The sequence below is a fragment of the Lepidochelys kempii genome, chromosome 5, assembly GCF_965140285.1.
Source record: "Lepidochelys kempii isolate rLepKem1 chromosome 5, rLepKem1.hap1, whole genome shotgun sequence".
Classification (NCBI taxonomy): Eukaryota; Metazoa; Chordata; order Testudines; family Cheloniidae; genus Lepidochelys; species Lepidochelys kempii.
Window position 1 is genome coordinate 41,090,079 of NC_136384.1, and position 26,856 is coordinate 41,116,934.

Below are 26,856 nucleotides of genomic sequence, written 5' to 3' on the forward strand. Positions count from 1 at the left end.
ACCATTGATCTGACCGTAGAGCCATTCTTATGTTATACTCTAAATGGATGTGAGACTTGGACAAGCTGAATGAGGAAGATTTGTTTAAAAAGCCTGATGGGAAAGTTCAAATGTCCCATTGAAACAGCAGTATTTTTGCTGTATGTTTATTGTGAATTATTGAGATATTTGGTGTTATACTTAAAACCCCAGCTCCTGGAATCCTGTGATTACATGAGACTCTGCTTTCATTAAAAAAGTATCTAGCTCTAGTAGTTTTGAAGAAAAGCTTGGAAACATGACTCTGGTGCACCCTGATGGCTCAAAAACTTGAAGGTAAATAAAATGAACCTAAAAGTTATTACTATTACAAATCTCATGTGTTTTATGCCAATCATGATTTTTTTTTTTGGAGCCTGCCTGATGATTGGCAACACAACTCAGAGCCAGTTTCTAATAGGGGATGTTTATATGGGATGATTCCTACAAAAAACTTGACTGACGGTTAGACTGCTGTTGTGCTGTGATTCCTGCCTGTCACTGATAATGTCTCTTTGTTTTCTTGTACACCCGGCTGCGTCTAGCCATCTGTTGTCTCCTGTGGTATAGTCTGTAAGATGTGTAGGGATTGTGTGTTTGTACAGCGCCTAGCCTAATGGGGTCTGGTCCCTGACAGGGGCTGTGGGACACCAACATTAGAGTGCCTTCATCTGCTCCTCCATCCAAATGGCTGTTAAACGTGCAGCTGACCCCAGGGAAAGGATCTAGACCCCAGCCCTAAAACCTATGCCCAGTCCAGCTGAGTGAAGGGCCATCTTGCGCTGCCCTGTTGTCTCCCCCTCACCCCACGAGGCGCGCGGAGTGGGGGGGGGGTTTCACACACTGGAGCCCCCACCCCGTCTCCCAGCCCCCGCACTCCCCGGTGCAGCAGCGGCAGGAGAAAGGGCAGCAGCCTCTGCCCCAGCCCCGGCCCGCCCCACATCCCGCGTGGGTTGGGGAGCTCCCCGCCGAGCAGCGCTCGCGCTCGCCCTCCCCCCCGGCCAGGACTCCGACCGGCACGGAGCGCTTTTCGTTGCTGTTTGTCTCCCGTCTCTTCCCGTCGGCAGCTGTTGCGCCCACCCGGGATCTCCGCCAGTACTCGGCCCCGCGCCTGCTCGAGCGGCCGGACCGACGGACACCCCCGCCCGGCGAGCCGCGAGCGGTAAGCGGGGGCTCTGCTAGCTCCGCCTGGCCGGCTGCCCCGGAGTCGGGGAGGCCGCGCCAGCCGGGACACAGCCGCCCGCAGCCCTGCGGGGCAGGCCCCTCCTGGGGGGGACGTGCGTTGGGTCCGTTTCTGGGTGCGGCGCTCCGTGGGGCGGGGAGGGTTTGGCCGCCAAACCGGCGGGAGTTTGCCGAGGCCGCTGCTGCTGGGTCACCGCCCCCGGGGAGACGAGCCACAGGTTGCTTGTGTGGTTGGGGAGGGAAAACCCGCCTGTGGCTCCTCTCCCCTTATCCCCCCACCCCCGGTCTGGTCACCCTACCCCCGGGGCTGTGCCTCAGGGAGCTGGTTGGCGTTCGTGATCTCACCGCTTTGTGCAATGAAGAAATAGCTCAGCTGTCAGTGGGTCCCCGAGGCCAGCGTGAGCGACCCCCGGGATCCCTCGCCAGCGCTGCTGGTATCCGCAGGCTTGGCGAGCTCTATGGGTTTCGGGTTCCCTTCTGACCAAATGCAATTCAAATGTTTTATGCCTTCCTGCTGCCTAGAAGAAGGGTGGTAAAGACCAGAGAGTTGGGGCTTGTCTAGCGCTACAGCTGCACCGCTGCTGTGCTTAAGGACAGGACTACATTTGCCATTGAAAGCGGAGAAAGTCTCTCTTTTGCACAAAAACCGTGGGAGCATCTACACTTGCCAATGACTTTTTGCAGTGAAACTCAGAAGTTTCACCACAAAAAGAAAACCACCTCCATGAGAGGAGTACAGCTCTTACTGGTAATGCTTTTGCGGTGATGTGCAAGTGAAAACACATTATTCCTGTTTACACAGCTTTTAGCCTCCGCAGGATATCCCACAGTGCCTAGGTGACCACTCTGGGTAGCTGCTCTGCACCAGGTAAACAGACATCCACCCCTCCCCTTGTAAAGCCCCAAAGACTTTGAAACTCCCCCTCCTGTTGTCTTGGGTAGTACTCACTTATCCCGCCAGGTGACAATGCCTGCTCCAGGGAGCAAAGGATCCCCTCCTTGGAGCAATGCTGAGCTACTGGAGCTGATCAGTGTTTGGGGAAAGGAGGCTGTGGATTTCTCCATTCCACCTGTGTAACAGTATTATAATATTTTCAGGGATGTCTTCACTGAGCTGTCCACAATGCTTACAACTCGTTTAAGAGAAATTAAACTAATTCAGAATGTACTCTGGTGTATATTAGTTGTTAAATTATGCTTTCCAATTTGAATTATTTTGCACTTGTCTATGTTGAATTTCATCTTCCATTGTATTGCCTAGTTACCTAGTCTTCTCTGATCCTTCTGAAGGTCCTCATGGTCATTACAAGTCTTGACTAAGCTAAAAAGTTACTGGCAAATATTGTCTCCTTGCTATTCACTCCACCTTCTAGGTTGCTAGTTACCTACATTGAACAATAGTGCGAACACTGATTCTTGGGGTACCTCACTACTAACCTCTCTGCATATAGGGGTGGCTTGAATTCATATTCTGGCTATGATTAGCCTTTTAAGTTCACAGTGCTCTTCAGCTAAAAGTTTCTGAACATATGAGACAATGATTTAAATGTGAAGTTCTACATCCTGTTATTAATTTTAGTCAGCTATTATAGTACAGCACTGTACAATTAAAATTGCTATGGTACTGCTGTGGAAGTACTTAATAAAGAAGCAGTCACCCTAAACACTACTCATTTTAGTATAGACTCACTGCAAAAGAACAAAGTAATCTATTGTTAAGACTGTACCTGTTTTTCCCTTTATCCACTTCTGTAAGAATTCATATTCTGCTTCTGCAAAATACAAACCCCACAGACACATTTGTGCCAAGTCTAGCACTAATGAAGAAGAGGTCATTATGGAAGATTATATGCAGGCATTTACTTTAAAAAAAACCCAACACCGTTTGTTACACAGATCTTTATTTGCAACAAATTGGGTTATAGGTTGTCTGTTTCCTCCATAGTGAGAACTGAAGAAAAGCACAGATGTGCAGAACTTTAATAGACCTTCAGGAATGTTCTCATTAAAAACAACTGCTAGGGCAAAATACTGCAAACTGCTGTAATCTGTTCCTCCAAGTTCAGAGGGAAGCCACCCTGGCTCCCTACAAAAATAGACAATAAAGACTATCATCAGTCAAATAGATCAAAGCTAATTTTGTAATGCATACTTTGGAATTACATTTTCACAATGCATTTAAGGTGTGTTCAAAATTATATTTGTAGCAGCACTCCCTGAGTGGTATTATTCATTACATTTCAAAACCTGCGTTTGAATTGAATACTTTCTTGAGAGAGACATTTAACATTTGTATACCCTTTAACTGCTGCTTTCAAATATGTCATATGCTGATGGGCTACTAAAATAACTGTGCTGACTGTAACTGTGTAAGCAAAACTCAAGATACAGGGATGTTCTGTGTAGTTCAAAGCATTTGCATTTTTCAAATTCTTGCCATGTGCAAGACAAGGTCTTGAATGTGAATATTTTCTTTTTGCTTAAATGCATCTACCATGATCTTTCATTCAACTAATATTGATCTGAAGCTCCTACTTACTACTAATACTAGTCTATTAGTTTGTCTAGAAATAAAAGAATACTGGAGTTTTAACATAAATTCATACTTTACCTGTGAATTGAAAGCTGCAAAAAAATATGAAAAGCACTTAAGCGATCTGTCTTATTTCAGTGTCTGAGCATGGGTTGTTTTTTTAATAGTCTGGTTGTATGTTATAATCATAGTTACCATTTAAGTAAACAGAATACTGTTGTAACTAAAGCTTTGGTAAGAGAGCAGAAGCCTAGTTTACTGTGGAGGAAAAAGCAAAATGAAGAGCAAGTACTTTCTGCTGAAACAAGTACTCAGTTTTTGACATAAATATGTGGATCATTTCATCGCTTTTCCTTTAATCAGATGATCTTTCTTCAGAAACCAAGCAGATAGATGACATGTAGCCTAGGCTATTGCTTGTTAGAGAGAAATGCAAAGGAAGGCAATAGGCTGTTCAAACAATTTCTTAGATATCTCCAAGTTTGTATTAGTGAAAAGTCAATAGAAATAAGCGTGAAATGGTTGACTCCATTGCAAATTAATCTTGCAGGAACACACAGAATCCTTCTGTGATCTTTTGCCAATAATTTTAAATGCCGATTTTAATTGCAATGTAATCTTTCAATGCTTAGAGTAGGGATGGCCAGAGCACCATGATCCAAGGGACCCTTTACACATACATTTTAGGTTTAATTTTCAAGTAGCTGGCCCAAGGAAGTCAGAAAAAGTAGGGGACTGGAACCGGAGGTGGATTTCTGGGAGGACAGGGGAAAGGGAGAGTTTTATGAGGTCCCTGACAGAAAGATTGAAAGAGAAATTGGGATGGGGAAGAGTCTTCGGGGAAGGATCAAAGAAAATTATGGACTACAGTGGTGAGCAAAGACCGAATATCAACTGTCATCTCTCTCTGTTTGGTGGTGTCTTAATGTAAGTCTCTGTCTTGCAAGTGGGCTGACCCTTGGGCCGGAGTGATGTCCCTGTTCACTGTAGTGGTTGGGATCCTCTCACATAGAGTAACTTGCAGGATCAGAGCTTTAGATAGTAAACTCATTAGGGAAGGGACCTTGTCTTTTTGGTATTCTAAAAAACCGTGCAGATATATGGTGCTATATAACTGTTTACTCCCGGGGGAAATCTGCAATATTGCACAATCTTGCAGAAATTAATGTGCATGCTGAATTTCCTTTCCCTCACAGAAATGGGCTGCAGTGCTGCTGGCCCCCACTCAGGGCCTCTGGACCCAGCAGAGCCCAGCTCGCATATAGAAGACACTGCCAGGGGGAGGGGGAAGGAGCTAAAGGCAGCTGCAGTTCCCCACATGCCCTGAGGGAAGGAGACAGTGACATACAGGAAACCCCACACAAGCTTGGGACCAAGCATCAGTCTATTTCTTCCTCTGGATCCCTGGGCTCTGAGGGGTAGGGGGGCGGGTGTCTGGGCTGAGGAGCTCTGCGGCTGGGCTCTGGGAGGTAGGGGGTTTGGGTGTATTGGCTGGGGGGGGTCCCATAGCCAGATTCTGGGAGGGAGGGGTTATAGGTGTCTGGCCCCCCCGACTGAGCTCTGGGGGAGGGAGGAGGGAAAGATACAGGAACTGGGCTGTCGTAGAGGTGTCTTTAACACTCTTCTCCTGGTGGAATTTTTGTGAGTGTCTGTATTGTTACAGACATACTTGCTGACAGGTATTTTGAAATAAATTACTGAAATAATTGAAACTGGTGTGATTATGTAGTGTTATTTTGACACATGAAATTTGCAGAATTTTTAAATATTGTGCTCAGAATTTTTATGTTTTTGATGCAGAATTCCTCCAGGAGTAATTAACAAACTGAATGAAGGGTACTATATAAAATCAAAATAGTAGTAGTATTTGTTGCTAGTGTGATTAGGGACTGCTCATGTGACTAAGAATCGTAGGCTGACGCCCTCTGTAATTTGAACAGATTACAGGTGCTTAAGAAAATTATACATTTTTACTGTCTTTATAGCTTTAACAGATAAACAATTGAAGAACCAGAAGTTAAAATGAATACCCTAGAAGATGGCATGCTTCGTTGCTGGAAGTGTAGAAAATACATAGCAAATTCTGATTGCATCATAAAATGTAATGGAAAACAACTATCTGAAGTAAGTATAGCTTCTTTATTTTTCCATTGTCCTTGATTTAGTATCTACATATAAAAAGATTCCAGGAATGTCTCTGTGTGTCACTCTGCAGTCAAATTGTCTGTACAGTCAGTGTGAAGTGATGAAAACAGCAGCAAGCATGGTTCAGGGCTCTTTCTGTTCAGAATATCACCAGGTTGAATCATCACTGGGTTTTGTTGTCTGTTACCATCCAGATTTTATGTTCTTAGCCATTTTGATTTAACAAATTACTCCTGTGTGGTGTACAGCTACAGTAAGGAATGTATCTATGCCATGCCAAGAGTTTTAGACCAATGCAATGTCAGAGGCAGCTTAACCACCGCCCTTACTCTGCAGCTAATTTGCATACATCAGTTTCATTGGTAGTATGAGGGAGACTGCACAGATGGTAGACTACTTGACCCAAGTGCCACCTGCATAAATCAACACAACTCTCCCAGAGCATAACACCCCCCCCAAGACACAACAACCCAACCCAAGCACAATAACACACACACTTACCCCAAATACACATAGCCCCTCACCACAGCACACACCCCTCATTTGCGACCTACAGAAATCAATACAATTATCTGTCAACCTGGGCTGGGACGCTCGCTCCTGCAGGCGGTGTAGACATACCTTTTGTAGCTTTGCCCATTTCCTCCACATTTCACTCTTGGCTAGCTTAGGCAGCTCTCTATTCAGTTTTCTGGCTTCTGAGAATCCCTTTCTAAGGGTATGTCTACACTTGCAGAGTTTTTGCGCTGTAAGTTTCACTAGTGATAGGGAACCGGTGAGTGTAAAACGCTGGTTTGTGTATTTACAGGGATGGGGTGGATGTGTCTTTACTTGGCATCAGAGCTGCTGGCCAGAACGGTCACCTAGGCACTGTGGGATATCCTCCAGAGGCTAAAAGCTCTGTAAACAGGAAGAACGTGTCTTTACTTGCACATCACCACAAATGCATCACCGGTAAGAGCTGTACGCCTCTCGTGGAGGTGGTTTTCTTTTTGCAGTGAAACTTCTGAGTTTCACCGCAAGAAGTCACTGGCAAATATAGACACTTGTATGGTTTTTGCACAAAAAGGGACTTTTTCCACTTTAAATGGCAAGTGTAGACATGCCCTCAGGCTCCTAACTCTCCCCATATAATGCATGGGGGGTCTGGGGATCTAACTTGGGACTGTGAATTGTATTGGGCAGCAGGGAAACTAGGAGTTAGGTGTTGCAATGCATAAGTTCCCTTTGTGACTCTAGACCTTAGTTATTACCTTTGTTCTGTGGCATGATGAGGGTTGATATGCCTTATACCAGAGATCGGCAACCCTTTGCACGCGGCCCGCCAGGGTAAGTCCCCCGGAGGGCCGGGCCAGTTTGTTTATCTGCTGCATCTGCAGGTTCGGCCGATCGTGGCTCCCATTGCCCACGGTTTGCCGCTCCAGGCCAAAGGGGGCTGTGGGAAGCAGCGGCCAGCACATCCCTCGCCCCGCGCCACTTCCCGCAGCCACCATTGGCCTGGAGCGGCAAACTGTGGCCAGTGAGAGCCGTGATTGGCCGAATCTGCAGACGCGGCAGGTAAACAAAGTGGCCCAGTCCGCCGGGGGCTTACCCTGGTGGGCCGCGTGCCAAAGGTTGCTGATCCCTGCCTTATACATTTGTATGCTAGCTTGTGTAAATGTAGATATTTTTATTATTCATGTAAAAGTCCAAACCTTTTTTAGAATCCCGATAAACTCGTTGCCTTAATATATCGTAACAGCGAGTTTTTTGGTGTCATAAAATATAAAGGGAAGGGTAAACACCTTTAAATCCCTCCTGGCCAGAGGAAAAACCCTTTCACCTGTAAAGGGTTAAGAAGCTAGGATAACCTCACTGGCACCTGACCAAAATAACCAATGAGGAGACGAGATACTTTCAGAGCTGGAGGGGGGGAGAAACTAAGGTTCCGTCTGTCTGTGTGTTGCTTTTGCTGGGACCAGAGCAGGAATGCAGGTCAGAACTCCTGGCGAGGAGGGATTTAAAGGTGTTTACCCTTCCCTTTGTATTTATGACAGTGGGTTTCATACTGACATGCATTTTAAGTAAAGTTAAATTATATATGCCAGATACTTCTACGTGTCAGATTGACTGCTGCTATTTACTTTAAAAAGGTGAGGCATAGAAGATGTGATTTAAAAAAATATCGTAACTCACCAGAGCTGATGTCTCTTACAACAGAATTCACAACATTTTAATTAAAAATAATCATACAGAAAACAATGAATGAGCACCTCCTGCTGCTTTACAACAGCAGTTAATTATCAAGCTGTCTTTCCCAAGATATTCACCATCCCGCTGACATCTTTTTGATGTTGGATCAAAGAGAAAAGTTAACAAAATACACTATATTGATTTTCTGATGTACCAGAAACACTCCAAAATGCCAGGCTTGCCAGTGGAGAAGGATGTAATGAGTAGGGATTGAAATTAATTTTCATTCTTTTAAGAGAATAATATAAACAGTATAGCATTAAATATTGCTTTACAACCAGTCAGTGATCAGTGATTTTATACAGTTACAAACTCACAAATGCATATTGGTTTCCATAACTACACTATTTAAAGCCCTAGAGTCTCATAGGCTATTGTTCTCAGAACTCATCATTCATATGTCCATAAAAATATGGCTGTCTCAATATATCGATTTTTTTCCCAACATTATTTTTATCTCAATTGGTAGGCCCAAGTTCTGGCCTGACGCATATCTGCAAAATGGAGCCCAAACACTTCTGCAACCACAGAATCAAATGGGAATGCTGAGAAGGGGTAGCGTTGCTAGGTGTCCAATTTTGACCGGAATGCCCGGTCGAAAAGGGACCCTGGCAGCTCCGGTCAGCACAGCAGAGCAGGCCATTAAAAGTCCAGTCAGAGGCGCAGTGGGGCTAAGGCAGGCTCTCTGCCAGCCATGGCTCCATGCGGCTCCCGGAAGCAGCGGCATGTCCCCAGTCCGGCTCCTATGTGTAGGGGCAGCCAGGGAGCTCTGCACGCTGCCCCCACCACAAGCGCCAGCTTCGTAGCTCGCATTGGCCAGAAACCGCGGCCAATGGGAGCTGCGGGGGCGGTGCCTGCGGACGGGACAGCGCGCAAAGCCACCTGGCCGTGCCTTTGTGTAGGAGCCAGAAGGGGGACATGGGACATGCCACTGCTACCGGGAGCTGCTTGAGGTAAGCGCTGCCTGGAGCCTGCAATCCTTATCCCTGACTATGCCCCAACCCCCTGCCCCAGCCCTGATCCCCTCTCGCCCTCCAAACCCCTTGATCCCAGCCCGGAGCACCCTCCTACACCCAAAACCTCTCATCCTCAGCCCCACCCCAGAGTATGCACCTGCAGCTGGAGCCCTTACACCCCAACCCCCTGCCCCAGCTCAGAGCCCCCTCCCACACCTGAACCCCTCATTTATGGCCCCACCCCAGAACCCACACCCTAAGCCCAGAACCCATACCCCCTCCCACATCCCAACCGCCTGCCTCAGCCCAGACCCCCCTCCCATACTCTGAATCCCTTGGCTCCTTCCCCAGCACAGAGCCCCTCCTGCACCCCAAACCGCTCATCCCTGACCCCACCCTGGAGCTCTCATCCCCTTCCTCAGCCCAGAGCCCACTCCCGCACCCTGAGCTTCTCATTTCTGGCCCCACCCTGGAGCCCGCACCCCTAGCCAGAGCCCTCACCCACTCCTGCACTCACCCCGCTGAGTCAGCCTGGTGAAAATGAGAAAGTGAGCAACGGGGGGGAATGGAGTGATTGAGGAGCGGGGCCTCAGAGAGGAGACGGGGCAAGAACGGGGGCAAGGGTGTTCAGTTTTGTGCAAGTAGAAAGTTGGTGACTCTAAGAAGGGTGAAACCCTCTAAAGGTAGCTAAGTAGCCCCAATAGCAGCCACTCCATCCCATGTCCTCTCCCAGGATGGAGTCACAGATTCTGTGCCCACAGTTAAGATACGACAATCAAGGTGATGAGGAGCGATGTCACGGGAGACAGGGCTTTGCTGGCTTGCCAGCATATGAGGCTGGAAATTCTCACCAGTTGTCTCACAACTGGGGAAAGTGAGCAGGCCTCCGCATCCCAAATGTTCCTGGCAAACTTGGCAGCCAGTAAGTGAACATGGAGCTATTGGGCCAAGAACTTACCAACTATCCCCATGGGTCCTGGTGGTAGTGGGAAGGCTGAGAGCCTGATTTTTCATTTATGATGATGCCACTTTACATGCATCTAATCATGTGAAGGGGCCCTAATGTGTGTGTGAATATTATGTGCTCCCTCTTTAAGGCTGCTTGACATGGCCAGAGCTGTGTAAAGTGGCCTTAGTGTAAATGAAATTAACCCTGACTGTATTGTTACAGATGTTGGGGGGAAGGAGGGGGGCGTGGGTTGTTAATTTTTTCTGTTTGACGGCTTTCAAACAAAAGGGGATCTCTCTGATTTAGGATTAGATTAAAATGGATTGTTGGAAGGACTTTTAATATAGAAACTTGTCAGAGTAGGGTCCACTATTTTTTCAAAAGAAATAGTTTAAAACTACTGTAGCACTAAAGGGATTATTAAGTACAAAACAGCAGTTAGAATCCTTTTTTTTTGCTGTAGGATTTTTAATAGCTTTTGAAGCATGCTTAGTTATTGGGTTAGAAAAGTAGTATGTGAATAAACCTGTTCACTGTTTCACAAGAAGATTAGATAAGAATATATTATTTCCTCAACAAATCCATGTAACTCTCATTGAGGAGAATGGAAGTTATGGTAGGTGGTTACATTAAGAATTTATTCTGTCCTATACTGTATCATTGGGACTACATAAGAACGGCCATATTGGGTCAGACCAAAAGTCCATCCAGCCCAGTATCCTGTCTACTGACAGTGGCCAATGCCAGGTGCTCCAGAGGGAGTGAACCCAACAGGAAATGATCAAGTGATCTCTCTCCTGCCATCCATCTCCACCCTCTGACATACAGAGGCTAGGGACACCATTTCTTACCCATCCTGGCTAATAGCCATTAGTGGACTTTACCTTCACGAATTTATCCAGTTCTCTTTTAAACCCTGTTATAGTCCTGACCTTCCCAACCTCCTCAGACAAGGAGGTTCCACTGGAGTTCCACAGGTTCCACACTTCAATTTATGATAAAATGATATGTTCCAAGTTTTCCCAATTAGAAAATGTCTTTCATAGTACATTAAGTACTGCATCTCAGAATGCCACTTTTGTTGTTTCTCATGTTCTGAAGACATTTTTGTGTTGCCTTTGTATATTCTGTGTTCTTTAATTCTTTAGTTAAATTATTTTTAAAGTCCTTTGTAATGATTTGGTGAGGATCTATGATCCCCAAAGAGTGTAAAGAAATGCACTATATCTAAAATTCCCAAACTGCTTTTGTGTGTGTGTGTATAAGTAAAATATAGTGTGGGCTGCAAGACAGATGGCCATATTTTTAAAGGTATGATGCAGATAAGCACGTAGTAGGATTTTCAAAAGTACCTGGGCACCTAACTAATTTCAGTGGGAGATAGATGCTTTTGAAAATCTCACTAGGTGCTTATCTGCATAATTGGGCACCTAATACTTCTTAAGATCTGACCGTGAGGTCTTAGTAGCAACTCTTATTTGGTGAGAACACCTTAAGTAAATTGGCTTTGTTTAGAGAAGTGGTTTCCAACCTTTTTATGCCCAAGATCACTTTTGAATTTAAGAGCAACCCTACCCTGCCTCTTCCCCAAAGCCCCACTCCACTCACTCCAGTCCTCCCCCATCACTCGTTCGCCCCCACCCTCACTCACTTTCACCAGGCTGGGGTAGGGGTTTGCGGTTTGGGAGGGGTGCGAGCTCTGGGCTGGGGCCGATGGGTTCGCGGTGTGGGAGGGGGCTCTGGGCAGAGTCTGGGGAAGGGTATTGGGGTGCAGGAGGCGGCTCTGGGCTGGGGCAGAGTATTGGGGTGCAGAAGGGGGTGTGGACTCTGGGAGGGAGTTTGGGTGCAGAGTGCAGGAGGGGGCTCCAGGCTGGGGCAGAGTGTTGGGATGCAGGAGGGGGTACAGGGTGCTGGCTCTGGGAGGGGGGTGAGGGCTGTGGCTTGGTGTGCAGGAAGGGGTTCGGGGTGCTGGCTCCGGGAGGGGGCTGGGGGTTGGGGTGTGGCCTCCATCCGGGCAGCACTTACCTCCAGTGGCTCCCAGTCGGCAGCACAGTGAAGCTAAGGCAGGCTCCCTGCCTACACTGGACCCACGCTGCTCCCAGAAGAGGCCAACGTGCCCCTGCGGCCCCTGGGAGGGGACAGGTGGCCCATGGCTCTATGCGCTGCCCCTCTCTGCAAGCACTGTCTCTAGCTCCCATTGGCCACAGTTCCCCATTCCCAGCCAATGGGAGCTATGGGGGCAGTGTCTGCAGGCAGGAGCAGGGTACAGAGGGAGATCTGGGGCCGCGGGGCGTGCTGGCTGCTTCTGGGAGCGGTGTGGGGTCTGGGCAGCCCTGCTGCACCACCTGAGATTGCAATCGAATAGGAGATCCTCTAGAGGATTGACTGGTTGGTGACCACTGATATAGAAAGATGTAGGGGGAAACACATCCTTAGACCCTAGCTCTGTGCCTCTCCAATGTAGGAATTTTGTCCAGTGCCACTGTTTAGTAGCATATCCACCACCAGGCCCAAAAACTGTCCTCCAAGCTATGGTGGACCAAGGCCCACCCACAAGACTGTACTCCAATATGTTCTGGGGTCTGTGTCCCTTTCACATACTGCATTCCTCCCTCCTCCAGCCTAGCAGAACTGCACTTGTTCCACTGCATTCCAGTCGTTCTGTGATCCTTACTTGGACTGGAGGTTGTGCCTACTATAGTGGTCGAAGGGCTTTGGATTTTTTGGTGTTGGGGGCATTGCTAATAGAGAGTTGGCACTATGCCTGCTATTTATGGCAACCAGTTTTCATGGACTCCACTTAACCCTCCTAGTCAACAGCTAAACAACTTATTCCATGTTCTTACTTCATATTTAAATATTTAAATTTAGGTAGCCTCTAATTAGCTTTGAAAACTTATAATTTGAAGGTGATATACATCTCTGAGTAGAAAAGCTTATTGTTAGCTTATAGAAATAGAAAACTCTTCAATGTTCCTTTAACTTTCATTAGAATATTTCTTGCTATGCCTTTAGGCTATAGAGTACATATGTAAAAGATTTACTCTTTGTTAAATCTGTTTTTAAAGGTCTTTGTTTTATAGACTAATTTACAGGGGAGAGGGCAAGAGAGGGAGACAGCCTTTTGAATGAAAAATTGTTTCTAGTAGAAGAGTATGTACAAGTTAGTGTACAAGGCTTGGAAACTTTTTTTAACATATTTAGGATTTAGGGCTTTTTTCATTTTTTTTCAAACTTGGAAATTCCTACTACCTTTCTTCATGAGTAAGGTAGATTTTTTCCCCCATGTATGATTTTTGTTGTGAGTTTCAGTGAGGCTTCATGCCTGACCATGCTGCCATTTGATTTTTCCTTTTTATTTACCAAAAAATCCCCAAATAAAATCCAGTCCTCTGCACAAAATGAGGAGTTTCTCTCACATAAGGGGAAGCTAAAGTTTTAAAACTGCGTTATAATAATTATATGGCAAAATAAGAATATTTCAGAAAGTTGAAATTCTTTCCAAAGTCAGCACTATTTGAGAATTTAGTTTGAGTCCTTCCAGATGGCAGTCATGGGCATCACATAAACACCTAGAGAGATAAAAAATGATAGTATTAGCTGTCAAGAATAACTTTTATATTTTCTTACCAAAGCCTTTTAATCTTTGCAACTATTCTTTTAATGCAACTGTTTGAATTTGTTCTGAAATGCGATAGCACTAGCATTCTCTCAGCTCTCTCTACAGTATAAACCTTTGCAGTAATTTAGGAGATTATGAAAGCTATTTGATTCCTAATATTTTAATAATAAAGGAATACAATAAATGAAATATGAATGCTTTCTATTGTTGTCATCTTAGAAAGAAAAATAAAATGCTAACAGAGGGAAAATGTACTACAATTATGTACAGCAGATGTACTTCTTATTTTCTCTGTATAAAAATTCCACCAGAAGAGTTACTCTGCAGACTGCATAGTTGATAAAATAACTCCTCTAAAAAGAAAGCATTATTGTTATTTTTAAAAATCAACAATTAAAGCTGCTATTTAAAAAAAATGTTTTAGCTATAGATTTATTTTATCCTTTGAAATATTTCTGTAGCAGACAAAAACTTGACACAACCAAAAGATAAATGACTATCTAGTAGTGTATCCCGTTACTGGTGTTAAAAAGGAATGTGTATATATAAATTGTAATTACTTAACATTAATCGGTGAGTTAAACAATGTAATTAACTTTTCAAGAGTTACTGAAATGACATAGTAATCTTCTCTGGATGGTGCGCTAAAATCTCCCCCCAAAATAATCAGAACTGTTTTGAGTGAATTTGTATGTTAAAGACATAATGCACATAACTTGTTCAAATATGCCATAGTACATTCCTGTATGAACCTTTTTGCTATGCACATTTTTGATAGTCATTTAGGAATAATCTTTCTTTATACCAATCTTTTCTCAGAACAGTTAGGGCCAAATTCTGCTTTCAGTAAGATTAGAGTAAATTCAGAAGTACTCCTTTGAAAGCCGTGGAGTTATTCTGGATATGCACAGTTGTAACTGAAATTGGAAGGCTCGATTATCACCACATGAAAACCAGGAAATTTAATAAGAAAACCTCAGTCTTGTTAGACTTCTTCAGCCTGGCCAGCATCCCATCTCTGAGGCCTTAGCTGTCTGAGGTAGACATAGCTCCCATTTACACTTAATGTGTTATAGAAAGTTTGTTTGGAGCAAGGGAATCCAGACTTTTCCACCATATAGCTATCTTATTTTTGGCATATCTTTTCTTCTGGTGTATGTTTTAAGAGATGTGTTCTTTCTTTATCAAAAACATCAATATTTATTGAATGTATTCCTTCACTCAAAAATCTCCTGTCTGTCTGCTGTTAAGTACATTAACCTTGTTTGCAGTTCCTACTTCCTGTTGCATGGTTTTCTTACATTGATGCCTTGTTTTATAGAGACATCCTTGGAACTTTTTAGTTTCCAAAGACTAGGGTTATATATCTTCAGAAAAGAGAGACTTAATTGTCTATTGCTGTCCTTTAAGTTACTGCACGTTATAAGAGATTACCTCTCTCCCTCCACTACAGAGTTTGAGGTTTTGAAATATTTTTGTTAGTTTATAATTCAGGTATTTTTAATATTGTGGGAGTAGTTTCACCTCCTCTGGGAAAAGAACTTGTGGTCAGAGCACTAGGGGGCATCAGTATTCCATTGGCGCATGCTGGATGCTTTAGAAATTAGTGCTTAGGGAACTCCATTTTCATCATTCATAGGAATATGGAATTGAAACTAGTGCTCTGCTGTGACATGTCAACAGAGGACAATTAAAAGTAAATAATTTTCCCGGGACATTGAAAAGCGAGTACTGCACTGAAATAATAAGTTCATCAGCTACAGGTTGTCAGCCAAACTGTTCTTTAAGTACCCAGGCTAAGCCCTGGTCTACACTAGGACTTTAGGTCGAATTTAGCAGCATTAAATCGATGTAAACCTGCACCCGTCCACACAATGAAGCCCTTTATTTCGACTTAAAGGGCTCTTAAAATCGATTTCCTTACTCCACCCCTGACAAGTGGATTAGCGCTTAAATCGACGTTGCCGGCTCGAATTTGGGGTACTGTGGACACAATTCGATGGTATTGGCCTCCGGGAGCTATCCCAGAGTGCTCCATTCTGACCGCTCTGGACAGCACTCTCAACTCAGATGCACTGGCCAGGTAGACAGGAAAAGAACCGCGAACTTTTGAATCTCATTTCCTGTTTGGCCAGCATGGCAAGCTGTAGGTGACCATGCAGAGCTCATCAGCAGAGGTGACCATGATGGAGTCCCAGAATCGCAAAAGAGCTCCAGCATGGACCGAATGGGAGGTACGGGATCTGATCGCTGTTTGGGGAGAGGAATCCGTGCTATCAGAACTCCGTTCCAGTTTTCGAAATGCCAAAACCTTTGTGAAAATCTCCCAGGGCATGAAGGACAGAGGCCATAACAGGGACCCGAAGCAGTGCCGCGTGAAACTGAAGGAGCTGAGGCAAGCCTACCAGAAAACCAGAGAGGCAAACAGAGAGGAGGAGTGGTAGATACGCTGGAGGGGAGGGATAGGATACAGAAGGACCTAGACCAATTGGAAGATTGGGCCAAAAGGAATCTGATGAGGTTCAATAAGGATAAGTGCAGGGTCCTGCACTTAGGACGGAAGAACCCAATGCACAGCTACAGACTAGGGACCGAATGGCTAGGCAGCAGTTCTGCGGAAAAGGACCTAGGGGTGACAGTGGACGAGAAGCTGGATATGAGTCAGCAGTGTGCCCTTGTTGCCAAGAGGGCCAATGGCATTTTGGGATGTATAAGTAGGGGCATAGCGAGCAGATCGAGGGACGTGATCGTTCCCCTCTATTCGACATTGGTGAGGCCTCATCTGGAGTACTGTGTCCAGTTTTGGGCCCCACACTTCAAGAAGGATGTGGATAAATTGGAGAGAGTCCAGCGAAGGGCAACAAAAATGATTAGGGGACTGGAACACATGAGTTATGAGGAGAGGCTGAGGGAGCTGGGATTGTTTAGCCTGCAGAAGAGAAGAATGAGGGGGGATTTGATAGCTGCTTTCAACTACCTGAAAGGGGGTTCCAAAGAGGATGGCTCTAGACTGTTCTCAATGGTAGCAGATGACAGAACGAGGAGTAATGGTCTCAAGTTGCAGTGGGGGAGGTTTAGATTGGATATTAGGAAAAACTTTTTCACTAAGAGGGTGGTGAAACACTGGAATGCGTTACCTAGGGAGGTGGTAGAATCTCCTTCCTTAGAGGTTTTTAAGGTCAGGCTTGACAAAGCCCTGGCTGGGATGATTTAACTGGGAATTGGTCCTGCTTTGAGCAGGGGGTTGGACTAGATGACCTTCTGGGGTCCCTTCCAACCCTGATATTCTATGATTCTATGAACAGCCGCTCTGGGTCAGAGCCCCAAACATGCCGCTTCTATGATGAGCTGCATGCCATTTTAGGGGGTTCAGCCATCACTACCCCAGCCGTGTTGTTTGACTCCTTCAATGGAGATGGAGGCAATACGGAAGCAGGTTTTGGGGACGAAGAAGAGGAGGAGGAGGAGGTTGTAGATAGCTCACAGCAAGCAAGCGGAGAAACCGGTTTTCCCGACAGCCAGGAACTGTTTCTCACCCTAGACCTGGAGCCAGTACCCCCCGAACCCACCCAAGGCTGCCTCCTGGACCCAGCAGGCGGAGAAGGGACCTCTGGTGAGTGTACCTTTTAAAATACTATACATGGTTTAAAAGCAAGCATGTGAAAGGATTACTTTGCCCTGGCATTTGCGGTTCTCCTAGATGTAGTCCTAAAGCCTTTGCAAAAAGGTTTCTGAGGAGAGCAGCCTTATTGCGTCCTTCATGGTAGGACACTTTACCACTCCAGGCCAGTAACACGTACTCAGGAATCATTGTAGAACAAAGCATTGCAGTGTATGTTTGCTGGCATTCAAACAACATCCGTTCTTTATCTTTCTGTGTTATCCTCAGGAGAGTGAGATATAATTCATGGTCACCTGGTTGAAATAGAGTGCTTTTCTTCAGGGGACACTCAAAGGAGCCCATTCCTGCTGGGCTGTTTGCCTGTGGCTAAACAGAAATGTTCCCCGCTGTTAGCCACAGGGAGGGGGGAAGGTTGAGGGGGTAGTCACGCGGTGGGAGGAGGCAAAATGCGACCTTGTAACGAAAGCACATGTGCTATGTATGTAATGTTAACAGGGTAAGGTTTACCCTGAAAGAGTGTAGCCACTGTTTTATAAAATGTGTCTTTTTAAATACCGCTGTCCCTTTTTTTTTCTCCACCAGCTGCATGTGTTTCAATGATCACAGGATCTTCTCCTTCCCAGAGGCTAGTGAAGCTTAGAAAGAAAAAAAACCGCACTCGCGATGAAATGTTCTCCGAGCTCATGCTGTCCTCCCACACTGACAGAGCACAGACGAATGCGTGGAGGCAAATAATGTCAGAGTGCAGGAAAGCACAAAATGACCGGGAGGAGAGGTGGCGGGCTGAAGAGAGTAAGTGGCGGGCTGAAGAGAGTAAGTGGCGGGCTGAAGACAGAGCTGAAGCTCAAATGTGGCGGCAGCGTGATAAGAGGAGGCAGGATTCAATGCTGAGGCTGCTGCAGGACCAAACCAGTATGCTCCAGTGTATGGTTGAGCTGCAGCAAAGGCAGCTGGAGCACAGACTGCCACTGCAGCCCCTCTGTAACCAACCGCTCTCCTCCCCAAGTTCCATAGCCTCCACACCCAGACGCCCAAGAACGCGGTGGGGGGGCCTCCGGCCAACCAGCCACTCCACCACAGAGGATTGCCCAAAAAAAAGAAGGCTGTCATTCAATAAATTTTAAAGTTGTAAACTTTTAAAGTGCTGTGCTTAAAGTGCTGTGTGGCATTTTCCTTCCCTCCTCCACCACCCCTCCTGGGCTACCTTGGTAGTCATCCCCCTATTTGTGTGATGAATGAATAAAGAATGCATGAATGTGAAGCAACAATGACTTTATTGCCTCTGCAAGCGGTGATTGAAGGGAGGAGGGGCGGGTGGTTAGCTTACAGGGAAGTAGAGTGAACCAAGGGGCGGGGGGTTTCATCAAGGAGAAACAAACAGAACTTTCACACCGTAGCCTGGCCAGTCATGAAACTGGTTTTCAAAGCTTCTCTGATGCGTACCGCGCCCTCCTGTGCTCTTCTAACCGCCCTGGTGTCTGGCTGCGCGTAACCAGCAGCCAGGCGATTTGCCTCAACCTCCCACCCCGCCATAAACATCTCCCCCTTACTCTCTCAGATATTGTGGAGCACACAGCAAGCAGTAATAACAGTGGGAATATTGGTTTCCCTGAGGTCTAAGCGAGTCAGTTAACTGCTCCAGCGCGCCTTTAAACGTCCAAATGCACATTCTACCACCATTCTGCACTTGCTCAGCCTGTAGTTGAACAGCTCCTGACTACTGTCCAGGCTGCCTGTGTACGGCTTCATGAGCCATGGCATTAAGGGGTAGGCTGGGTCCCCAAGGATACATATAGGCATTTCAACATCCCCAACAGTTATTTTCTGGTCTGGGAATAAAGTCCCTTCCTGCAGCTTTTGAAACAGACCAGAGTTCCTGAAGATGCGAGCATCATGCACCTTTCCCGGCCATCCCACGTTGATGTTGGTGAAACGTCCCTTGTGATCCACCAGAGCTTGCAGCACTATCGAAAAGTACCCCTTGCGGTTTATGTACTCGGCGGCTTGGTGCTCCGGTGCCAAGATAGGGATATGGGTTCCGTCTATAGCCCCACCACAGTTAGGGAATCCCATTGCAGCAAAGCCATCCAGTATGACCTGCACGTTTCCCAGGGTCACTACCCTTGATATCAGCAGATCTTTGATTGCGTGGGCTACTTGCATCACAGCAGCCCCCACAGTAGATTTGCCCACTCCAAATTGATTCCCAACTGACCGGTAGCTGTCTGGCATTGCAAGCTTCCACAGGGCTATCGCCACTCGCTTCTCAACTGTGAGGGCTGCTCTCATCTTGGTATTCATGCGCCTCAGGGCAGGGGAAAGCAAGTCACAAAGTTCCATGAAATTGCCCTTACGCATGCGAAAGTTTCGCAGCCACTGGGAATCGTCCCAGACCTGCAACACTATGCGGTCCCACCAGTCTGTGCTTGTTTCCCGAGCCCAGAATCGGCGTTCCACAGCATGAACCTGCCCCATTAGCACCATGATGCATGCATTGGCAGGGCCCATGCTTTCAGAGAAATCTGTGTCCATGTCCTGATCACTCACGTGACCACGCTGACGTCGCCTCCTCGCTCGGTATCGCTTTGCCAGGTTCTGGTGCTGCATATACTGCTGGATAATGCGTGTGGTGTTTAATGTGCTCCTAATTGCCAAAGTGAGCTGAGCGGCCTCCATGCTTGCCTTGGTATGGCGTCCGCACAGAAAAAAGGCGCGGAACGATTGTCTGCCGTTGCTCTGGCGGAGGGAGGGGCGACTGATGACACGGCTTACAGGGTTGGCTTCAGGGAGCTAAAATCAACAAAGGGGGTGCCTATACATCAAGGAGTATTTCAGGCAGGACTTCACGGAGGCTTCCAATAAGAAATGGTGCACCTAAGTTATCATTCTTATTGGAACAAGGAGGTTAGCCTGGCCTCTGACTGATACATGGCTAGATTTACCTCGCTGCACCTTCTCTGTGAGTGACTGCATTGTGACCTTATGGAATGAGTCCCCTAGACGGGGAGGAGGCAAATGAGTAGAAAACAAATCTGGTCTATTTCTTGTTTTGACCCACTCCATCTATCTTTTACATCTTTGGCTAGCAGCAGACGGTGCAGAAGGACTGCATGCCATCCACATCTCATGGCTGCTCGGCAGAAGATGGTACAGTACGACTGCTAGCCATCCTCATCTCTTGCCTGCCTGGCAGAAGATGGTACAGTACGACTGCTAGCCATCCTCATCTCTTGCCTGCCTGGCAGAAGATGGTACAATACGACTACTAGCCATCCTCATCTCTTGCCTGCCTGGCAGAAGATGGTACAGTACGACTGCTAGCAGTCCGTATCGCCTGCCCGCTCACCATAAGACGGTTCAATAGGACTGACTGCAGGCCTAAAGAGAATGACCTGGTCAAGTCACTCCAAATTTAGTCCCTGCGCCCATGTCTGCCCAGGCGCTCCCAGCCGACGTGGCCAGGAGCACCTCAGACACGACGAGGACGACTACCAGTCGTATTGCACCGTCTGCTGCCAGAAGGCAATGGGTTGCTGCTACTGCTCAGCAAAGCCGTACCGCGTCTGCCAGCACCCAGGAGACATAGGGTGACGGTTACCTGAGTGGGCTCCATGCTTGCCGTGGTATGGCGTCTGCACAGGTAACGCAGGAAAAAAGGCGCGAAATGATTGTCTGCCCTTGCTTTCACGGAGGGAGGGAAGGAACGGGGGCCTGACGATACGTACCCAGAACCACCCGCGACAATGTTTTAGCCCTATCAGAGTGCTCCATTGTGACTGCTCTGGACAGCACTCTCAGATGCCCGATTGTTTGCCGTTGCTCTGACGCCAGGAGGGGCGACTGAGGACACGGCTTACAGGGCTGGCTTCAGGGAGCTAAAATCAACAAAGGGGGTGGCTTTACATCAAGGAGTATTTCAGGCAGGACTTCACGGAGGGTTCCGATAAGAAATGGTGCACCTAAGTTATCGTTCTTATTGGAACAAGGAGGTTAGCCTGGCCTCTTATTGATACATGGCTAGATTTACCTCGCTGCACCTTCTCTGTGAGTGACTGCAGTGTGACCTAGAAGAATGAGTCCCCTAGACAGGGGAGGGGGGGAAGCAAATGAGTACAAAACAAATCTGGTCTATTTCCTGTTTTGATCCACTCCATCTATCTTTTACATCTTTGGCTGGCAGCAGATGGTGCAGATGGACTGCATGCCATCCACATCTCATGGCTGCTCGGCAGAAGATGGTACAGTACGACTGCTAGCAGTCCGTATCGCCTGCCCGCTCACCATAAGACGGTTCAATAGGACTGACTGCAAGACTAAAGAGAATGACCTGGTCAAGTCACTCCAAATTTAGTCCCTGCGCCCATGTCTGCCCAGGCGCTCCCAGCCGACGTGGCCAGGAGCACCTCGGACATGACGATGACGGCTACCAGTCGTACTGTACCGTCTGCTGCCACAAGGCAAGGGGTTGCTGCTACTGTGTAGCAATGCCGTACCGTGTCTGCCAGCACCCAGGAGACATAGGGTGACGGTTACCTGAGCGGGCTCCATGCTTGCCGTGGTATGGCGTCTGCACAGGTAACTCAGGAAAAAAGGCGCGAAATGATTGTCTGCCCTTGCTTTCACGGAGGGAGGGAGGGAACGGGAGCCTGACGATATGTACCCAGAACCACCCGCGACAATGTTTTAGCCCCATCAGGCATTGGGATCTCAACCCAGAATTCCAATGGGCAACGGAGACTGCGGGAACTGTGGGATAGCTACCCACAGTGCAACGCTCCGGAAGTCGACTCTAGCCTCGGTACTGTGGAAGCGCTCCTCCGAGTTAATGCACTTAATGCACTTAGAGCATTTTCTGTGGGGACACACACACTCGAATATATAAAACCGATTTCTAAAAAAACGACTTCTATAAATTCGACTTTATTCCGTAGTGTAGACATACCCTGAGAGAAAGCATTCACTTCAAACTCATGGTGGAACACATAATGGCAGCTAAATAATAAGTAAAGAAGACTTGGAGAGGTGGAAACTTTAGGAACAAATGTTGAGACCAGATACCAAGTTGATGAACATGATATAAACATTTAGATAGACATCCTGACTCTTGTGCAAAACTGGAGTAAATTGGCTTTGTGCAGATCTTCTCAGTGGACCTCAGGAAGAAGCCAGAATCTATTCTTTCCAGTCAGCAGTGCATTAGCAAAGCAACTTTTGTAGTTTCCGGAGCTCCTCCACTAATGGACAGAGGATCTGACTGTAAGGAATCCATTTGCCATGTTTGTGGTACTTCCTCCCTTCCCCTATTTCCAGTGCAGTAGAACTATACCTGTCCTGCTGAGTTTCATACCTTATACATGCTGCAATGGCTTAGTCCTATATCCAGCAACTTCAGAATGAAAGGTGGGTGGATGATTATAATTACTTAAAGTGCATTAGTAAAACTTTAACAGTTTTGAGGCTCTGTTGCTGTCTGGAAATATTTTTAGTTACAAACACTTGTTCATTACAATTTTGTTTCTTCTTTTTGGTTGTTCACATTATTACCATAGTAACACAGTAATATACTTTGGTCTATACTACAATAACCAGCATTTTAGAAAAATAATTTTAAAACTACTTTTAAGATTATGCAGTGGCCTATTCTGGAACAGACGAAAGAGAAAGAAAGAAAGAAAGAAAGAAATATAAATATATAAGACAGAAGTTGCCCTGGCAGAGAAACTATTTTTAAAATTAGTGTCCTAATATGCTTGGTTGTAGTGTAGACAAGGTCAAACATTGTTCTGCCAGATCAAAAAAAGGCAAAACTAGCTATTTATATTTTCTCTATGGTACGAAGGAATACGTGTCAGAGAATCTGTCTACTGTCTGCAGAACCAGAAGCACACTGTTACTTAAAGCAGTTACCTGATTACAAGTTCAGTGGGTGCACCAGGATCTATGGAGTTAGCAGTTTGTTAGTAACTAAATTAATCGGGCCATGAAGTGCTTTATTTTTTTAAACAGTTATTATCTCCCGTACCTAATTTTCTAATAATTTCCTTTGTATTTGATTCTAAAAGCTCTATTCTAAGAAACAAATACATAGGTGAATGTTGATTAACAATATAATGTGTCTTTATTTAACAGAAATCACATTATTCAGCTGCTTCTCAATATACTTGCAATATATGGCACATAAACTTGGAAGCTCTTCCAGACTGGGTAAAATGTGCAATAGAAAAGGTAGGTTCCTGGATTTATAAACATAGCATTTGATATTTTATTTGGAGAATAAAGAGGGGCAGCAGGCATTAGTCAGGGCAGCATTTCTGATGTATCAGATGGATATACTTCTGGTATCTTGTATAAGGGGGCTGGTTCTTGAGTCAATAACGTGCATTAAGGCAGTGGTTCTCAACCAGGGATACATGTACTCCTGGGGGTATGGAGAGGTCTTCCAGGGTAATCAACTCATCTAGTTATTTGCCTAGTTTTACAACAGGCTACATAAAATGCACTAGCAATGTTAGTACAAACTAAAATTTCATACAGACAATGACTTGTTTATCCTGCTCTATATACTATACACTGAAATGGAAGTACAATATTTATATTCCAATTGATTTATTTTATAATTAAATGATAAAAATGAGAAAATAAGCAATTTTTCAGTAGTAATGTGCTGTGACACTTCTTTGCATTTTTATGTCTGATTTTGTAAGCAAGTAATTTTTAGGTGAGGTGAAACTTGGGGGTACGCAAGACAAATCAGACTCCTCAGAGGGGTACAGCAGTCTGGAAAGGTTGAGAGCCGTCGTATTAAGGTGCCATTGATGTATGGCATTTATTATTGTGTTTATTTATTTGCATATATACTAATATATAGAAACAGAATCTTGTGTTCCTAGACTGCTATATATGAATTTATTTACCTTGGGCCTGATCATCCACAATTATAAAGCAGAGCAGCTCCATTTATTTAAAGAGAGCTATGCCAATTTACATCAGCTAATCATGTGGCCCTTTAGTTTTTTGTTGGGATTGATTACTGTGGCTAGTAGTTCTAATCCTGCTGTTAACAAAGGAGTGGCATTCGTCCACAGAACGGGATTGAAGAGGGATAGATATAATTTGTGAAAACTCTAGCATGGGGTTTTAGGAGAGATTTTGATTTTTTTAAAATCTTGCCCTGATGTCTGTATTGGGGAGTGAATAGCAAATAGAAAATAGATCCATTCCTGCTAATCTAAAGCCTTTTATAAATCTAGTGAAAAGATAGTCTTTGGCTCTTCTGAGTCTTTAACTGTTCATATATCGTCTAGAAATAATCTCTGACAACTTTTATCAAGAGATTACTTCATCCGGGGTATCCTCTTTGAGTTACTACTTTGAGTTTAGTAGCTAATATTGTGGAATTTATTTAATAGATAATTATAAGCAGTGATATTGGCCTATGGTTTTCTTTTTCTGATTATCCTATCTGATTTTGGGACTCCATCAGTATTGATAGCTTCCTTCATTTTGGGGAGAATTTTATTGGATTTTAGCACTTTGTCATAAACAGCTAAGAGTGTTTGATATTACACACACAAAACTACATTAAAAGAAAATTAAAGGTGCAAAGTCAAACACTCAGAAGTTAGGAAATATGAGAATTAAGGTTGCCTGTGCAATTTTAATTTGGCCCCCTTTGTTATGAAAGAGTCCTTAATTACATGATCACACTCTATTCTTTTCCACAAGACCCTGACTCATTCAGTGCACAGGATAGACTTGTTCTGGGGATGAATCTGGATTGTGAAGTGAAGGAGATTAGTGGCTGGAGGACCCCTGCCTCATTTGTTGCAAAAGTCTGAATGTAGTGAATGAGGCAAGGGATTGCAGGAAGAGAAGGGCGGGTCTCATGGTTAAGGTAGTTGAATTGCATTCTATCCCTGTCTCTGCCACAGAGTTCCTATGTGATATTAGGTAAGTCACTTAAACCAAACTTTTCACAGGTGGCCACTGTTTCCTCATTTTCTGGATGCCTGACTTGAGACTCTTGGTCTGATTTGCAGAAGTGCTGAGCACTCACAGCTGCAGTTGGGCTCAATAGGAGCTGTGCTTTGAACATATGAAGTACTGTATCATGCTAAGTACTCTGAAAAATCAGGCCATACATGTCTCAAATTGAGCGTCCAAAATTAGTGGATACTTTTGACCTTAATCTCTGTGTGCCTGAGTCCGCCATCTGTGAAATGGGGCAATAACCTCTCATCTCACAAAGGTGTTATGACAATAAATTCATTAAAGTTCGTGAAGCATTCTGATACCGTAGTGTTGCACAGTATAAGGAAACCTATGAGGAAATTAATAATTCTGTCTTCAGAGCAGGGTTTGGATAGTGTTCAACAAATAAGGCAATGAGGCCACACATTGAACAATGAGGAGGAAACAAAATATTAAATAGGTACTTATTAAGTGAGTACCGTCCAGTCTATTGCACTGAATGAGACATGGGTCTTATGAAAACAATAGTATGTGATCATGTAATTAAAGAGTGTTTCATAATATATGTGCATAAGGGGAACAAATTAAGGTTGCACAGTCATTTCCTAATTTTGAGTGTTTGACTTTGTAACCTTAATGATGATCTTTTAACAGGTTTTTGTGTTTGTAATCTCCTAGGTTTTAAAAAAAGTAGACGGAAAAATCAATAATTCCATCATGTGGCATCATACTGACACTCACAAGATTAATCAACGGGGTTGGAACCTTTAGTTCTTCTTCAAGTGCTTGCTTATGTTGATTCCATTCTAGGTGTGTGCATGCCACATGCACAGTTGTCAGAGACTTTTGTCTTAGCGGGATCAGTAGAGTTGGCTGTGGCACCCCTGTTACCAGATGTTACTTTGGGGTATGCTCATTTATTAGGGTTACTCTTCTCGGGGGTCTGTAATTCTGTTAATGTACTGCTTATGCCACTTGTGTGTTCATATGGAGCTCTACTCTTTCCTTCTGCAAGTCTCTGCCCAATGGAGCAATCCTACAGGACCTAGGTTTCCCAGGACTGGGTTCCTCCAGCCCTGGAACTGTGTGTGTGTGTGTGTGGGCGTGCGCGCACACATACACACGTCTGAGCGGACTGGGCAATCAGCACTCTTAAGCTGATCCCCTCATATGTCCTTGTACGCAATGGGCTGGGTTAAGCAAGCTGTCACTCTTATGTGCCCCTGGTCTCAATAGGCTGGGCTGAGCAGCACTTTCAGCTGCCCCAACTCTTATGTGCCACAGGTTTAACACGTCCGTATTCCGTTTTCATGTTACAATTGTACTGGTAGTAACCCACTTGATGAGCAAACCCCACAGTATTTTTGGGCGCTACAGGCATCTTTAGCTTAGGTAAAAGAAGCATTGCTGCAGAGAAAATGCGGGAAGCTAAAAACACAAAAGAGTAAAGTTCAGAGAGAGAGAAGCAACCAGCTTAACCATAAAAGTTATTTATTGAATAATAGTGATAACTACACAAGGAGGGCTAAACCAACGTACCATACATTATTAAAGGTTAATACCTGAGGTAGAAAGGAAAACAGAGAGAGAGAAAGAGAGGGATCTCAGCCACTCCACGAGGCTTGA

The 26,856-nt window shown here is 45.3% G+C and overlaps 1 protein-coding gene across 5 annotated transcripts in view; it reads left to right on the top strand.

The window, feature by feature from the left end:
• The first annotated feature begins 999 nt into the window (after positions 1-999).
• RNF180 (ring finger protein 180) overlaps positions 1,000-26,856 on the top strand; it is a 140,631-nt gene continuing 114,774 nt past the window's right edge. For 2 of the 5 annotated variants that reach the window (XM_073344045.2, XM_073344048.2), the window contains exons 1-3: positions 1,000-1,180; positions 5,719-5,857; positions 23,389-23,484. In XM_073344045.2, the coding sequence (XP_073200146.1) occupies positions 5,756-5,857; positions 23,389-23,484 (198 nt within the window). In that variant the 5' untranslated portion in view covers positions 1,000-1,180; positions 5,719-5,755. Of the gene's footprint in view, positions 1,181-2,002; positions 2,069-5,718; positions 5,858-6,686; positions 6,833-23,388; positions 23,485-26,856 lie in introns of those variants that run through there. The other 3 variants (XM_073344047.2, XM_073344050.2, XM_073344049.2) reach the window with 3 other exon arrangements.